At 37.5% G+C, this 17837-nt stretch overlaps 1 protein-coding gene across 1 annotated transcript in view; it reads left to right on the top strand.

Annotated features, from left to right (window-relative positions):
• LOC112043786 (cell adhesion molecule Dscam2-like) overlaps positions 1-17837 on the top strand; it is a 176226-nt gene that overhangs the window by 18907 nt on the left and 139482 nt on the right. Inside the window, exon 2 of the mRNA XM_024079361.2 lies at positions 12804-12862. Within this exon, the coding sequence (XP_023935129.2) occupies positions 12817-12862 (46 nt within the window). The 5' untranslated portion in view covers positions 12804-12816. The remainder of the gene's footprint in view (positions 1-12803; positions 12863-17837) is intronic.

Below are 17837 nucleotides of genomic sequence, written 5' to 3' on the forward strand. Positions count from 1 at the left end.
TAGCGCACTGTAGTTAGGCCGGCTGAGCAGAAAATTCATTTACTCACATCACGTGTAACTGACTGGCTGGTCCAGTGGTTAGAGTATATCGCTCCGGATCACGAGGTGCTGGGTTTGAGTCTTAGGTGGAGCTGTACTTGTACCTAATTCTAATATTCCTACTGTTTCTCACGTTTCTGCAGCGCAAACGGCCGCAAAGACGTTTCATAAGTCGAGCCGTCATGCACGCATCGACCAATACACGATCAGTTATAGTTGTGGGTGCTGCAGAAACGTGAGAATAATTGACCGTCAATGGCGTGCAACAGTGTCAAACGTTATCCTCTAATCTCGACAACCTCCATCGAAGCAGAGTGGTGGGTCTACGCTTCGTATACTCCCTCCTATAAAGCGAAAAGTATTATACTATGTGCGCCGTAGCATGGTGCGAGTGAAAGTTGCCTTATGACGTTCATAATAATGTATAATTATATTATAAAGCTGAAGAGTTTGTTTGTTTGAACGCGCAAATCTCAGGAACTACTAGTCCGATTTGAAATATTCTTTCAGCGTACGATAGCTCAGTTATCGAGAAAGACTATAAGCTATATATTATCTCCGTATTCTTACGAGAACAGAAACCAAGCGGGTGAAACCGCGCGACGTCAGCTAGTACGTACTATTATCGCGAATCGCGACAAACTTTCAAGAGTGAAACGAACTGTCACCCACACCATTCTACAGCGCACGAGCTGTAGGTTGGTTTTTTGCTCTCGTAAATAAAATCAATTACAGGTACGTATTTCCGTTCTATATAATAGATACTCTTTTTTACTAGTGCTTCAGATGAGTGACTCTCGGATATGTTGGAATCGAATCATGTTTTAGCGAAGTTTTGACCCAGATGCGTCAGTAACTTGTTGATGAATTAAACAAACATGCAAGCTCGATGAAATGTTTCAATTGTGATAAGATTTTTATTTTGATTCGTCGAGTTAAATTTAGTTTGGATAACATTTTTCAGGCCATTTTCCGTTTCGACGGCCTCCGTGGAGCAGTGGTGTGCGCGGTGGGTTTACAAGACGGAGGTCCTGCGTTCCCCAGCTGGGCCAATTGAGGTTTTCTTAATTGGTCCAGGTCTGGGTGGTGGGAGGCTTTGGCCGTAGCATGTACCGCCAAGCGATTTAGCATTCCGGTACGATGTCGTGTATAACCGAAAGGGGTGTGGATTTTCATCCTCCTCCTAACAAGTTAGCCCGCTTCCAGTTTAGATTGCATCATCACTTACCATCAGGTGAGATTGTAATCAAGGGCTAACTTGTAAAGAATAAAAAAAACCATTCAATGAAATGGAGCAATATTGTTCCAGGCAGTGTTAGAAATAGTTAATAAGTCTACCTACCTACCTGCTAATTTTTAACCCCTGACCTAAAAAAGAAAGAGAGAGAGTAGATTTATGAGAGAGATAGAGGTTTATGTTGTGGGAATATTATCCATGCTACAGACCTGCAGTTTTAACTGATCAGTTAAAACGTCTGCGTGCGCTCCTGTCTTGTCCGTTAGATTAATTTATACAGTTTTTCCTAATGACTTCGAAGTTTGGATTAGATAAAACTATATAGTTAAAAAAATATATACATACAGCCGAACGTAGAACCTCCTCCTTTTTGGTCGGTTAAAAATTGAAAGTCAACATTGGGGTTTTAAATTTTCAATCTATTCAAGTTTTTTCGATCACATTGTTTCGCCTTGCAATAGATTTTAGCACATCTGTCTTGATACGCAAAAGTGAATAAAGTTACCCCTCACATATTCCACTTCAAAGGTAAACCAGGAAAATGGCGGATCAAAGGAAAGCAAGACATGATTGTACAATTTTTTTGACGCTGAAATTCTGCTCGAACAAAACGTCTCCAAATTACATACAGGTCCACAAAATTGAGTCAAAGCTTTGTATGTTTCGTCAAAAAACGAAGTAAATCAAAAGTGTAAGCGGATATTGAGTTGAGGGTAAACATGATAATAAAACTGAGGACCGTATCATCCAATACGATCGGAACCTCATGAATAAATTTGCAAAACTTTACGCCTATGGCATGTGTATTCGTGTGTTGAAGAAATTGGGAGGTATTTAATCATTGTGTCTTATTAAGGGAATAATCTATACATATAATAAAACTGGTCGAATTCTATACATTTATTCGCAATTTGAGATTTTACTTATACCATTTGTATACAAACGATAGCGTAGCATAACGGACGACAGCGCCTATATCTAGAATCCATACTTATAATATGAATTCTTTTGTCTGTCTGTCTGTCCGAGTTTTTTGTTATTTGGGCATCACTCTGAAACTACTGAATGAATTCAGATATAACTTGGTACGGTTTAAGACCATAATACGGTGAAAGTTATAATATACTTTTTATTGCGAAAATAAAATTAAAAGGGGGTGAAATAGGAGTTGAAAGTTTGTATGGAAAGTCTTTCATTTTTAGAGTTACAGTTTAAAAAATTTGTATAAAAAAAATACAAAATATAATGTAAATCAAATTTTTTTTTACTTTATTTTTTAAAAATTATTTAAATTCAAAGTCGCGGGCGTCCGCTAGTAATATATAAATATCTTTTTATCTAAGCATTCACGTGAGACCCTAAAGTCCATCGGCTCTTCAAACCATGTGGCCAGCCCATTTCCACCTAAGCTTCGCGACTCGCAGAGCTATATCAGTGACTTTGGTTCTTCTGTGGATCTCCTCATTTCTAATAATTAGCGACCACGAAAAAAAAAATTCAAAATGAGAGCTAAACAAAATTCATAATTCATACTTCCTAATTACAAAACCATTTGACGGCCTCCGTGGCGCGGTGGATTTACAAGTGGAATATGTGAGGTCCTGGGTTCGATCCCTGTCTGGGCCGATTGAGGTTTTCTTAATAAGTCCAAGTCTGGTGGGAGGCTTCGGCCATGGCTTGTTACCACACTACCGACAAAAACGACGTACCGTCAAGGGATTTAGCGTTTCGGTACGATGTCTTGTAGAAACCGAAATGCATGTGGATCTTCATCCTACGCCTAACAAGCTAGCCTGCTTTTATCTTAGATTGCATCATCACTTGCCATCAGGTGAGAATGCAGTCAAGGGCTAACTTGTAGAGAATAAAAAAAGCGTAATTCGCATATATATACAATATATAAATATCTTTTTAGCTAAGCATTCACTTAGGACCCTAACGTCCATCGGCTCTTTAAACTATCTGACTTTTAAGCTACGCGACTCGCAGAGTTTTTCAGTGGCTTTGTTCTTCTGCGGATCTCCTCATTTTTGATTCGACCATGCAGAGAAACTCCATGCCTAGATCGCTCCATCGCCTGCTGAGTGACTTTGAGCCTTCTAATAAGGCCCATAGTTAGTAACCATGGGCTCATAGTTATCTATATACAAAATGAAAATTCATACTGTCTAGTTACAAAAACATTGTTATTTAAAACAACTGAACCATTTGTTAACTAGTGAACCATAGAGGTAGGTAGCTTTGATTTAACAGTTACCTATAAAAAAACTTGTTAGGATTCTGGAAAGGTGTAAATACTGTAATAAAACCCAAGGTCCTATCGCCCAACACGATTATCACCTCATGAATAAATTTGCAAGAGTTTGCCCACTGATAACAGTTAACACCCAGTAAATCCTGTGGATTGTACGAATTTGTGTGTTTGGAATATTTTCAAGCGTTTCAGGTAGGGTTCAAGGGTACACTAACTTTTATACCTATTAAAAGTTTTGAAACCAATTCTCACAGTAATAAACAGAGTTAGTGGGAGTTGTGTTCATACGGTTACTATCGCGTTGACGTAAACGCGAATTTATATGGAATTGAAACAGTTGTGCAGTAGTGCTACTAGATGGCTCTGTTTCAATTCCTTAGAAATTCGCGTTTACGTTAACGCGATAGTATCAGTATCAAACTGACAACAGGCCCTCTGCACCTTATATACAATAATATCGCGGGCGCCCGCGACTTCGTCCGCGTGGTATTCAGTTTTTCACAAATCCCGCGGGAACCATGGATTTTTTCGGGATGAAAAGTTGACTATGACTGTGTTAATTCAGAGTAAAACCTATTTATATTCTAAATTTCTGCCAAATCAAAAATTCCTGCCAAATCAAAAATTTTTGACAAAGTTTCATACAAATTATCATCCCCTTGGGGGTAGAATTGATCAAAATCCTTTCTTAGCGGATGCCTACGCCATAACATCTACTTGTATGCCAAATTTCAGTCCGATTCGTCCAGTGGTTTGGGCTATACGTTGATAGATCACTATGTCAGACAAACCTTTGACTTTTATTTAGACTAGTTGATGTCCGTGACTTCGTTCGCTTTTAGACCTCGTTAATCCGGCCCTCACGCAAAGTGTCCGTCTCCGTCCTTAGTCAAGTTTACTAACTATAAACACAGATATGTACAAGCTATAAACTACTTCCCTGCCAAGTTTCATCTTTGTACGTTTCGAGATTTAGTGAGTGAACTTTCGCTTTTATATTTAGAAGATTAGATGTTATACTTACTACTATTTGATTGTTATTAACCGACTTGTGACTAACAATGATAAAATTAATTCATTAATCACTGTAAAAGTAATAATTTATTGTCCTAAAATACACCAAGTAAGTAATTAAAATTGTTCATAACAAGATTCCGTGCCTTAATCATCAAGGTACATAATTCAGACAAAATCCGATAAACTATGTAGTTCGCAATAATGAAAACGCAATTCCCGCCGCGGCTATAAATTAATGTCTCCGCCGTGAAATTTGTATCGAGTTCTTGAGCTCACTAATTACCTTGTTCCCTTGCAAATTAGACGCAGATTACCCATTTTCTATCTAAGGCTGGCTTCCAACTGTTATCGCCGTGTTGCAATACGCCGCGGTACGGATGGCTTCAGTGTGCTCGTGGCGTTCGAGCCGTCCACATTTCTCTTGTTGTGTAATTCTTTATGAGTTACCTTGCGATAGGCGAGGAGGAGGAGGAGGACTCGAGTGGAAAAGGGGAGTGTCTGTTAACAGTCAAAGGCACCTTTAACCCTACACACAACATTCACAAGTGCGTGACTTCACTCAAGGTCATTCTCTGCCATTCTAGGGTTTTATTTTGGTTACAGTTTGAGTTGTTAATTAAGTTGTCCTGACAAATGTTGTGAATGCCTTTATTCGACATTAGTTTTCTTACTTTTGTAATCACTTCTAGGCCCAGTATATTAGAAATCAATCAATAGCGACAAAGAAAATCATGTTTTGAATACGTTAACAAGATTATTTTTGACAAATCCGCAAAGCTGAATTTTTGGAAGTAAAAAGAAATAGTCTTAATTTTTTTACTAGATGCACCCTGCGGTATTACCCGCGAACAATAAATATGTAATTTTTCCGGGATAAAAAATAACCTAAGTACGTATTAATCCAGGCTATTATTTTAGTTCTATTCCAAATTTCAGCTAATTCGATTCAGTAGTCATGACGTGAAAGAGTAACAAACATTCATACTCTCATAACCATGAGATTATTGCAAATCTCGCAAATATCGCTCTTAATAAGTAATATTGTGACATCGTAATAACATAAAAAGAACATGCCAGAGGTTTGGTAAGCTGAGATTAGAGGAGCGTTTTTTCTAATTATATGCGTTTGTGGGCATTGCTTTAATTTTAGTTTTGCAATTTCACGTATTTTATAACTACGAGCAGCTAAGATGTCCAGACAGACGGTTTGATATGGTTTGTATATGAAAAGAAAAGTGTTGTTTTCGTTTTTTCTCTGCATAAGAACCTCCTTTGTGATTTGTTTGAACCGTTGTCGAGTTTCGCACTTAGTACTTTTTGGCGATTCACTTTTCTTTAATTAGACAAATAAATATCGATTAAAAATCAACACATACTATATATTAAATTCCATGTCTAGAAATTTGAATTTGAACTATAAAGGAAACCATTCATGACCGTTTATACTATACTCTTGTTTTAGCAGACTCAGAAGTGGATTACAAAAATAAGAAACCAATGTCGAGGAAAGGTGATTCACAATATTTGTCTTAATAACTTAATTAATAAATCAAACTGTAACCAAAATAAGACTTTAGAATGGCAGAAAATGACCTTGAGTGAAGTCACGCACTTGTGAATGTTGTGTGTAGGGTTAAATGATGACCGTTAACAAACATTCCCCTTTTCCACTCACAGTCACTCTCCCCGCCTATCCCCAGTAACCCATAAAGCACATAATACAACAAAAAATGTGGACGGCTCTATACTGAAACCGACCGCACGATAAGCGCCTTATATCGCAAGTTGTTCTCGCCAACCGATCGGTACCCCTCTCTAAATCCCTACTCTTTACGAAAACAAGTTACGTCACCTGACGTCATATCCGTCTCAGACTATTATGTCCTACACTTGAATATGAGATCAAAGCGAAACACAATATGATTTCGTAGAATATAATACAAACTATGCCTTCCAACGCAATAAATTGTAAGCGTAGGAGCCAATTAGCACACTTTACAATTTCCCTCGTGTAGTTATTAATTATTACTGGGGCGGAAATTGCGTTTTCATTATAAACGGACTAGTAAGTGGGATTATATCAAACTTCGCTACCTGACTTGTGCATTAATAATTTCACTTTGACGTGTACTGGGCTAGTAGCCAGAGATAAGTTTTACTGGGTTATGTAGGATAGATATCCCAAGAAAACTATTACCACCACTCGCTGGAAAGCATAATCAGGCTAACGGAGTCCAAAGTAATAAACTTAAACATAGTTACAAGCGTGTTTTAGTTTATGAAATAATAGTTATAAGAGTGATGATATAAAACAGAACGAGTACACACGAGCAGTGTTTAATTACCAGACACAGAGGGTAATGAATTTTCTGCTCGGCCGGCCCGACTTCCATGATGGCTTGCGTTAGCCGTACAATACCTATTCTTTATTTAGATGACTGGGGGAGGGTTAGCTGTATGTACTATTTTTTTTTTTATTCTTTACAAGTCAGCCCTTGACTACAATCACACCTGATGGTAAGTGATGATGCAGTCTAAGATGGAAGCGGCCTAACTTGTTAGGAGGAGGATGAAAATCCACACCCCTTTCGGTTTCTACACGACATCGTACCGGAACGCTAAATCGCTTGGCGGTACGTCTTTGTCGGTAGGGTGGTAACTAGCCACGGCCGAAGCCTCCCACCAGCCAGACCTGAACCAATTAAGAAAACCTCAATCGGCCCAGCCGGGGATCGAACCCAGGACCTACGTCTTGTAAATCCACCGCGTATACCACTGCGCCACGGAGGCCGTCCAAAAAAACTAGGTATATAAATTGCCTGTACTAAAAAAATAAAGCGCATTATCTTGTTATTATAAGGTCTAGATGCTAAGACTTCGTTTAGCTTTTTATATAATATCGTATTTTATAATACAATATTTTGTACAAGAGTAATAAAGTGGTTATTAAATAAACATTCTTGCCAACGTAATCAGCCATGATTACCCTTATTTCCCTTAGTATTAAAATTAAAATGCTATCATCTTTATCATCATCATTAATCAGGTCTACAAAAGAGGTGTTCCTTCCTTATAGGAGAGGGTTTTTAGAGCTTAGACCCTAAAAACCCAAACGAATCACCGAGACCTACTGATTAATGTTATCACCAGCTTTCTAAATAAGATTTTCTTAGAGAAAAGCTCAATAATAATTCGCCGCGTCTAATCTAATACACATTTACTTCAACTGCTGGCCTATTCACTATTTGATCTTTATTATCCTATTATAATAAACATTAAATCAATTGAGAAATGTGATCTACCTACTGTATGATATCCACCAGTAAGCAACAAATGACATTTGTTACATAGAATCTCAATAATCTTATAGGTCAATTAGCATACGTCAAAAATAGTGTATTAGCCGTCTGGACCACTAAAGCAGTTCTAAAATATACCTTATCAGCCTATAGACGTCCACTGCTGGACATAGCCCTCTTGCATGGACCTCCAAGCACAACGATCTCGAGTCGCCAGCATCCAGCGGCTCAATAAAATATATGGTGTTTAAGTTTATGGTGTTTGGGTTGTCATGCCCGATTTATATATATATATATATATATGTTTTTTTTTATTCTTTACAAGTTAGCCCTTGACTACAATCTCACCTGATGGTAAATGATGATGCAGTCTAAGATGGAAGCGGGCTAACTTGTTAGGAGGAGGATGAAAATCCTCACCCCTTTCGGTTTCTACACGGCATCATACCGGAACGCTAAATCGCTTGGCGGTACGTTTTTGCCGGTAGGGTGGTAACTAGCCACGGCCGAAGCCTCCCACCAGCCAGACCTGGACAAATTAAGAAAATCTTAATCTGACCAGCCTGGGATCGAGCACAGAACCTCCGTCTTGTAAGTCCACCGCGCATACCACTGCGTCACGGAGGCCGACAAAAAAACACCTTTTTTTTGTGTTAACACCTAATACATGTTATTGCTAAGGACCCTAATGGTGAGGTGTAGTGTAATGTTATATTTTATATTCTCGTAAAATAAAATGTGTGATATGGGAATAGCTATGAAACGCTGCGCAACCGTTGCGAAGTTGCTACTTATTGCACACTGTAGCATTACGTAGCACGTAGTACGTACGTAGTACGTAGTACGTACCTCCGTAGCGCAGTGGTATGCGCGGTGGATTTATAAGACGGAGGTCCTGGGTTCGATTCCCGGCTGGGCCGATTGAGATTTTCTTAATTGGTCCAGGTCTGGCTGGCGGGAGGCTTCGGCCGTGGCTAGTTACCACCCAAGCGAATTACCCAAGCCAAGCGATTTAGCGTTCCGGTACGATGTCGTGTAGAAACAAAAAAAGGGTGTGGATTTTCATCCTCCTCCTAACAAGTTAGCCCGCTTCCATCTTAGACTGCATCATCACTTACCATCAGGTGATATTGTAGTCAAGGGCTAACTTGTAAAGAATAAAAAAAAAAAAAGGAAAACGCAAGGATCGCTACCATAGTCTTTTACTAACATAGGAATACCAATAATATTTATCTCAATAATGGTTGTAGAAACTTATGATTTTTTGTTAATATAAACTTGCTAATTCCCAAGGAACAGAGGGCCTAGTGGCAGTTTGATACTGTTACCGTCACGTAACGTAAACGAGAAATTCTAAGGAATTGAAACAGCGCCATCTAGTGGCACTACTGCACAACTGTTTCAATTCCATATAAGTTTGCGTAAACGTCAACGTGATAGTAACAGTATGAAAATATTGAAAACTCCCACTAGGCACACAGGTAAATAATGAGTTACCTTAATTTTTTCATCATACACTGGTTAACATGTGCTCTTTAGTACAAAAAAGCTCTCCGTCTCCTATGAAAATGGTTGAGGTGTCATTCGATTTTGGAATTGAATGTGGATAGTTTTTGAAAAAATTGAAGACCCGCTCGCAAAAATTACAAAAGTTGGTTTTTGACTTATAACTCGAAAACTATTAAAGATATTTCCAATTTGACAGGAAATTTCCTAACAAAACCTGTAACTTTTAGAAGTCTGGACAAATATTTATTTAACTAAATATTGCACTGAAAATGGGGTTCCGTCGGCCGCTGAAACTGGCATGTCACCGCTAGTAAGGGTACCACTTGGATATTTTTATTTTTTCGAGTACTAAATATTTATTTAAAAATCTAAAAAAATACAAAATAATTTCAAGACATAGTAAAAGAAAAAACCGTCAACAAAAAAGTTTTTTTTTTGATTTTTTAAAGAGTTTAGTGACTTGTAAATTTACTATATTTTTCCAATGCTCTGTTTTTATAAAAATGAACATAAAAAATATTCGTCTATTCTAAGAACCTAGTTCTTTGTGGAGCCTTTTTTACATACTAGTAGTTTGTTTCACTATGTCTTGAAATTATTCTGTATTTTTTTTATATTTATAAATTAATCTATACTAATATTATAAAGCTGAAGAGTTTGTTTGTTTGTTTGATTGAACGCGCTAATCTCAGGAACTACTTGTCTGATTTATAAAGTTCTTCCAGTGTTAGATAGCCCATTTATCGAGGAAGGCTATAGGCTATAATTTATCCCCGTATTCTTACGGAAACGGGAACCACGCGGGTGAAACCGCGCGGCGTCAGCTAGTTTTAATATTACTAAAATAATATGTCATAAGTATGTGGGGATAGCGACGTAGCTTAGCAGTTTTGTTATGGCACATCGTAGCAACGCGTAGCTTGTGAAAATGGTGTCAGAATAACCGCTAGCGCAATTGAATACATCTCGTATTTATTTTTAGAACATTTATTTATTTTAATGCTTCCTAATTCCTCAGAAGCAGGTGAAGTATGAGTAACATTTATTTTTCCGTAAAATAAAATGTGTCATGTGGGAATTGCTACGAGTCGCCACGCAAGCATGGAATTTAGTAAGAAGCGGATGTGAAAATAACTTTTAGAAATTATCCAAGATAATTAAATCAGTCTACCGATTTTTTTCTTAACGTGGGGAAACTCTCATGGATACAACGGACCACCGTACTACTTGTAGGTTTGAGGCTTTAAGGCTGGGCATAATAAAACTCAACTAAGTTCCTTCTCATTAACTGGTGGCGAAGGCACTGGTTAGCTTTCGCTTATAACGCACGTAGAATTTTCTGCCTAGCGTGCAGGAGATAGCGACAATTTCCGTTGCTCTGTTATTGACTGTCATTTGTCTATTTCTCTTCATGGGATACGTCCTTTGGTCACATGTTAGGCCCACTGGGGTACGGACTGGTAGAATTACAGCACGCCAACCAACTTGAGAACCCTAAGTTGGGCGATGGACCCCGTTACCATACATCCACATGCTCTACGGACTACCGGAGGGAAGGTAGTCCCTATTGGAAGGCCAAGAGCGATCTTGACTTTTCACTACTGACATAACTGCAAATATTATCCACTTGCACAGCTCACACACCTTCTAGGGCCATCCACATCCTCCACTAGAGGTCAGATAGACACGAAGAGGCCCATTATTATATATAAATATTACAGTTTTTATTTTATGAATATTATCAAGTTAAATATTAAATTTGGTTGGTGGAGATTTTTTACGAAAGTTTGCACCAACTTAATGTAAACGTTTATAAATAAATAACGAAAGTAAGAACGTGCTATACTTTCAACGCAGTTTAAAAATTCAAGAGAATTTGCCGACAAGTCCCGGGTGAGACATGTTGTTACACATCAATATTTTTGGTAACATTTTGTATGAATTAGTCATTTCGAATGGAAGTTAGCAACTTATAAAGTTACTATGCTGTAATATTAAATTACCGTGCTTTATTTTTCAATATTTAATTCATATTACTGATAGCCCAGTGGATAAGTCCTCTGCCTCCGATTCCGGAGGGCGTGGGTTCGAATCCGGTCCAGGGCATGCACCACCAACTTTTCAGTTGTGTGCATTTTAAGAAATTAAATATCATAAACGGTGAAGGAAAAACATCGTGAGGAAATCTGCACACCGGAGAAATTTCTTAATTCCCTGCGTGTGTGATGTCTGCCAATCCGCATTGGGCCAGCGTGGTGGACTAATGGCCTAACCCCTCTCATTCTGAGAGGAGACTCGAGCTCAGTAGTGAGCCGAATATGGGTTGATAATGTTGTTGATGATCGTTGCATTCAAATATGAATAAATAACAATTGTTGTCTTAAGAAATGGGAGTCACTCAGCGGGCGATGGAGCGAGCTATGCTCGGAGTCTGTCAACGTGATAGAATTAAAAATGAGGATATACGCAGAAGAATCAAAGTTATACCGACATAGCTCAGTGAGTCGCGACTCAAAGTGGCAATGGGCAGGACACGTAGTTCAATGAGCGTTGGGGTCCCAAGGCGCTAGAATGACGACCCCGCACCGATAAGTGCAGTGTTGGTCGAGCCCCTATTAGATGGACCGAGGACATCAAGTGGGTTAGAGACAGCCGTTGGATACTGGTTGCCCGAGACGGTGATGTTTGGAAGTTCTATACAAGAGGCCTATATCCAGCAGTGGACGTCCATCAGTTGATAATGATGAACCAATGTATGTAAACGGGCTTTCTAAATGTATGTAAATTAGTCTAAGAGACAAATACTAAAAACATTATAAAATGAATATTTAAGGAGACTCCCATACAACAATCGTTATTTGTTTTCCGTTTTTATAGACAATGGTAAGGAACCCGTGCGCGAGTCTGATTGCACACTTGGCCAGTTATGTTTATCGCGTAAATTAACCTGAAATTTAATTGAATACATTATCCGTTGCCAATATTATAGATGATAGTAAATATTGTTGTTCTCTGTATTCATATTCTCAAATATTCAGATCCCAATTTTCGGATAAAATCATTCATTTATAAATTAATTACCGTGAAACGAAATTAATTATCTCCAATTACTATTAATGTGTACAATGTATTCAGTTTTATATCAACGATTTACATATTTTTGTTTTGTTATCAGAGTTAAACTGCCTTGTTGGTTGGTGGTGAAAATCTGGGTCGGGCTACATAAGATTTTAGATGCTACATGACCATCTATCCTACTAATATTATAAACGCGAAAGTTTGTAATATTAGTAGGATAAAAGGAGAAACTTTTCATCCCACTAAATCCACGGTTCCGAGGGATTTGTGAAAAACTAAATTTCACGCGGACGAAGTCGCGGACGTCCGCTAGTTAATCCATAAAGTAACATAAAAATGAACAAATAATAATCATAAAAAATTGTTTCAGGAACTCATCTAAAATGAACATCGTCTGGATTATCGTGATAACATCTTTGTGGCATTCGGGTAAGTTTTTCTCCGTTGTAAAAAAACAAAGAAGAAGATAAATGAAGTATCATTTTGATATACGCTTTGGAATATTTATGTCTAACATTCACGGAATGTAAATTTTATGGGTTGTAGGCAGTCTGGGCACAGTATAACCAGTAGGTGGACTTCATACTAAAGTTCGAAACGCGAGCTATACCTACGCATCTCGTACGTGGGGTGATCGTGGGGTGAAGACCGTTGCGACTGTGCCGCGGTGACGAACGCAGTGTATTGTGATTTTTTAATTATGACGACTAGGAAAAAAGTTATTATTTTTATAAAGTTTGATTAATATTTTGTATAATAATTATAAGGCATAATTTAAAAGAAATATATATAAATAAATGCTTCAATGATAAAATTGTGTAAATAGGTAAATGGCGTAAACGGTAATATAATATTATTAAATAATTATTTATTAACTTCTTCATTTAGGTTGTTTTCTTTGATTATTATGTAATACATAGATTTAAATCTTATGACATGTATGTTTTGTATACCTGTATTTTAATGTAATAAAGAAGTTAAGTAAAGAAGTTGTTTGAATTTAACAACATTATTGTGTTGCTCATACTTTAATGTATTTGAATAAAAAGAGTAAAGAGCCAGCTGACATTAATATACCTATCCAGATTTTTTTATTAAACTACTAGCGAACCCGGTCAATCTCAATTTGTTTTTTGTAGTTCCTTCCCTACATGCCAAGTCAGGATCAATTTTTTATCGTCTATTCTATAGTGTGGGGTTATCGTTATCGGTATTTTTGTGCATTACATAAGGGATTAAAGTGCTAACATAATCTACGGAACCCTACACTGCGCGTGGCCCGACACGCACTTGACCGATTTTTTATTATTTGGTCACCTAGTGTGGTGGTAATACCTAGATGGCATCACCAAAATAAATATATGAAGGTCCTTCAAGATCATTGATTAGTATCAGCCTTATTTAAATCTACCAATCAAAAAACAACACGCATTTTATTGATCACTTCCTATTTTGCTACAATTTACAAAGTATTTTATTTGTTTATTTAAAAAAAGTATATTTACAATCACATAACTAAATGGAAACACAAAGTTGGCAAATGTAATTAAAATGCTGGAAGCGGGCAGCCCTATCACATGTTTACGGAGCGCGCGGCTGTAGGTATTTATTTCAAAAATACGGCCGAGTTATTATACTGCTTGTTATATCTACTGTGGTCTGGGTTAGGGAATTATGACAAAAAGTTAAGCAGTTTTGAACTGACTAAAAAAGAGGGTAAATGCATTTTATATTGTAACTATAAAGTTGACTAATTTATTTCATCACCAATCAATTCTATTATATCTACGAGGATATAATAGCACCCTTGCAAACATCTTTTATACAAAAGCTAATTGAAAAAATGTTATAAGTACTTACCTACATTAAAGTTTAACCAAGGCTCGATTTTTATATCCACAACAAAAATAATATACTGTTAAACATTTTAATAACGGGTATTATTATAGAAAACTTTCTGTTTTCTATTAAATATTGTATAAGAGAAATGTTGTATTGTCTTTAAAAAATAACATTAAACCCCCATTTCACTCTAAGTGAATAGCTTATGCTAGAAGTGGGTAAGACATTGGTTCAACGAGTTAGGATCCAGGTCCTCTCAGATTTCAGTCCAGCCTCTTAACTCCAGAGCAATTAAACCTTACAATTATGTATTAGACTGTACAACAATATGTGAAAATTAAAGATACAAACCAGAAAGAAGAAAAAAATAAAAAACCAGAAATAATATAAAGGATAAAGATTCCAAAGAAATTGTTCACAAATTACGCATACAAGCACGTATCATTTAGATTGTAACGAAAAGCAAGGAGGGGTCTAACAAAAACTGCGTGAATCCACCGCATTGTTCTTGAGGGCGCAGCACAAGCTCATTACTGTATTATTAAACGGATGTGTTACCGTTCTCTAAGGGTTCCAACACACGGACCACCGGCCACAACCACAAAAGGCCGCTATCGGCATATTTCCTGTAACATATTAGTACATTATTTTCAAACATAGCACTAATATAGTGATTGGAACCATCCCATTAAGTTTGCAGTATTACTACTGTAACTTGTGACGGGCGGCCCGCTCTTCCATATATACCTACTAGACTAATACATTTGATATAAATAATCATTAATACTAAATTACTAATAATATACAAGAGTGCATGTGTTTGTGATTGTGAGTGGTTTGTGTGTGTTGTGTTTGAGTGGTGTGTGTGAGTGTGAGTTCATGAGCATGCGAGTTTGTGCAAATTTTTATATTTCGATTTATGCTACACTTGATGCAAAAGGTTTCCGGTTTGATCATAGTTAAGTTTAAGTAACCAATCTGTAAGATTTTTTTTGCAGTTATGCGAATTTAAAGAGGCTATGTTTAATAAAGTAGTTAGTCCTTTAGTTTACATACATTTTATATGGCCTCGCCGCACACGGTTGACGCCGGTGGCCGCCACACGCTACAATCGTCGATGTTCGATATTTGTGGCTCACACCGGCCACTAAAGACACAAAACGCCGCAACACGCGATTATGATACTGCATGTATGGGTTAAAAAGTAGCAGCAACCGACCACAAGTGTCGATCGTCGCGCGCTTCAGCTACTTTTGTGGCCCTTCTTGCTTCTTGTAGCGGCTTTTGTGGCTGTCGCGTCTGGCCCGTGTGCGGCGACACTAACTAAGGGCGAGGGATGTGTGCAAAGCGGATTTTATTCTTGAAACAGGGTTTACGGTTCCAGTTTCTTTGTCCACGTGACGGATTACTTTTAACCACCGCGGAACTCAGAAAACATGGTGTTAGTGACGTAATAATCAGGTATTACACTGTGTTACTTATATGCAAGATACGCCCATCGTGGTCATCAACCCATATTCGGCTCACTGCTGAGCTCGAGTCTCCTCTCAGAATGAGAGGGGTTAGGCCAATAGTTCACCACGCTGGCCCAATGCGGATTGGTAGACTTCACACACGCAGAGAATTAAGATAATTCTCTGGTATGCAGGTTTTCTCACAATGTTTTCCTTCACCGATTGAGACACGTGATATTTAATTTCTTAAAATGCACACAACTGAAAAGTTGGAGGTGCATGCCTTGGACCGGATTCGAACCCACACCCTCCGGAATCGCAGGCAGAGGTCATATCCACTGGGATATTACGGCTTACACTGGGCTATCACGGCTTACTTAACACGGTTTATTGCAGTTAGTACTTTTATATATATCTCCACATGGCTCGACGTAAGACCAGCGATGTGTTGGTGGATCTACCTCGCTTTCTCGCTCGATTCGCTATTAAGCTGGACATCTGGCGTAGTGCTATTGGCAAGAATGTATTTTGCGCTTTGCTATGCTGTCGTGAACGTTTTTATTAACATTCATTACACAAAATAATCAAATTGTTAAAAAAATGCTCCATTTATAATAATAATAATAATAAAATGTTTTATTTAGCTGATTACAACACAAACATACAATATGAAATAAATAAAAAAAAAACAATGAAAAAAATTAACACATGATTAAAGTAAGACAAAAGTTTACAAAATAGTGGCGTGCGGTCTCTTCTTATATCTAGATTACACTTGTGTTACAATTATTAAATCTACATTACTTACATTAATGTTAATCTATACAGATAATCATTAAGTTTCATCAGCTAAAAAGGTTACTGCCTCAGCATAATGCTGCAGTGTTTGCAACTGCAGCGCTGATTTTCAGGCGCAACCTTTGGTGGCGTCACGACACGATAGGATAACGGTTGGATACCAATTTGACTAAATTCAATAATATAATACAGTAACTTAAAATATATAATTGGATAGGAAATATAACAAAAATAAATGAAAAGAAAGAAAATCAAAAGGAATAAATTGTAAACAACCAAATCCTAATTTCCATAAAAAACATATACCTACTCTTTAACTTGCAGTAAATGATTTTTTTTAGGTTATGAAGTCACATTAAAACTATATTTTGTATTTTCTTCATTTTGTTTGCAGAATAAATGTACAAAGCTTAATAAAATAGAAAAGAATAAGTTCACATAATTATTCCACCCATTTCTCATACATGTTCGCATTATATGAAATGTCAAAGAAAAGGTACAAAAAACACGCTCCGAGCTTCGGTGGCATTGTTCTTGAGAGTACTATCGCCAGCTAATTACTGTATTTAAATGAATGTGTGGAGTGAATAAAAGAAAATATGCTTGGAGACCTCTCTGGCCTAGTATTGCGAATGTAGACAGTATTGATTTCAGGTTCGAACCGCATTTAAAAAAAAACGTTGTATTACATTAACCGCAAAAGTAGGTACTACCTTACCTTACCTTATACCTTATCAGCCGATAGACGTCCACTGCTGGACATAGGCCTCTTGCATGGACCTCCAAGCACAACGATCTCGAGCCGCCAGGATCCAGCGACTCCCTGTAACCCGCTTGATATCCTCGGTCCATCTATTAGGGGGTCGGCCAACACTGTATAGTACAAGTAGGTACTAAGAAGAGCTATTAGACCAGGCGCTGTGAGGTATTGAGTGTACATTCGAGGACCGCATTCTGCTTACAGTTTTGTATCACTTTTATTGCTTGTTTCATTAGGATAATCTATTTTTTTCACAATTTGTATATAGAGCTTGTTTGCTGTCAGACTTGATCTTCGTGGTTTTTTAATAATTCGTTTGTAGCGTTGACAGAGCTCAGCGCCTGGTCTACATAACGACTTAAAGCGACTGTTTCTTTTTAATTAAACGAGAATATCAATATAAACTAATATTTTAAAGACGTAAAGTTTATGTTATTGTAGGGAGTAATCTCTGCAACTACTAAAACAAATTTTAAAATTCCATTATCACTAGAAAGCCACGTTATTTGTGAGTTTCATAGGCTATATTTTATCCCCGCATTCTCAAGGG

Source organism: Bicyclus anynana, chromosome 2 (assembly GCF_947172395.1).
Source record: "Bicyclus anynana chromosome 2, ilBicAnyn1.1, whole genome shotgun sequence".
In the NCBI taxonomy this organism is placed as follows: Eukaryota; Metazoa; Arthropoda; class Insecta; order Lepidoptera; family Nymphalidae; genus Bicyclus; species Bicyclus anynana.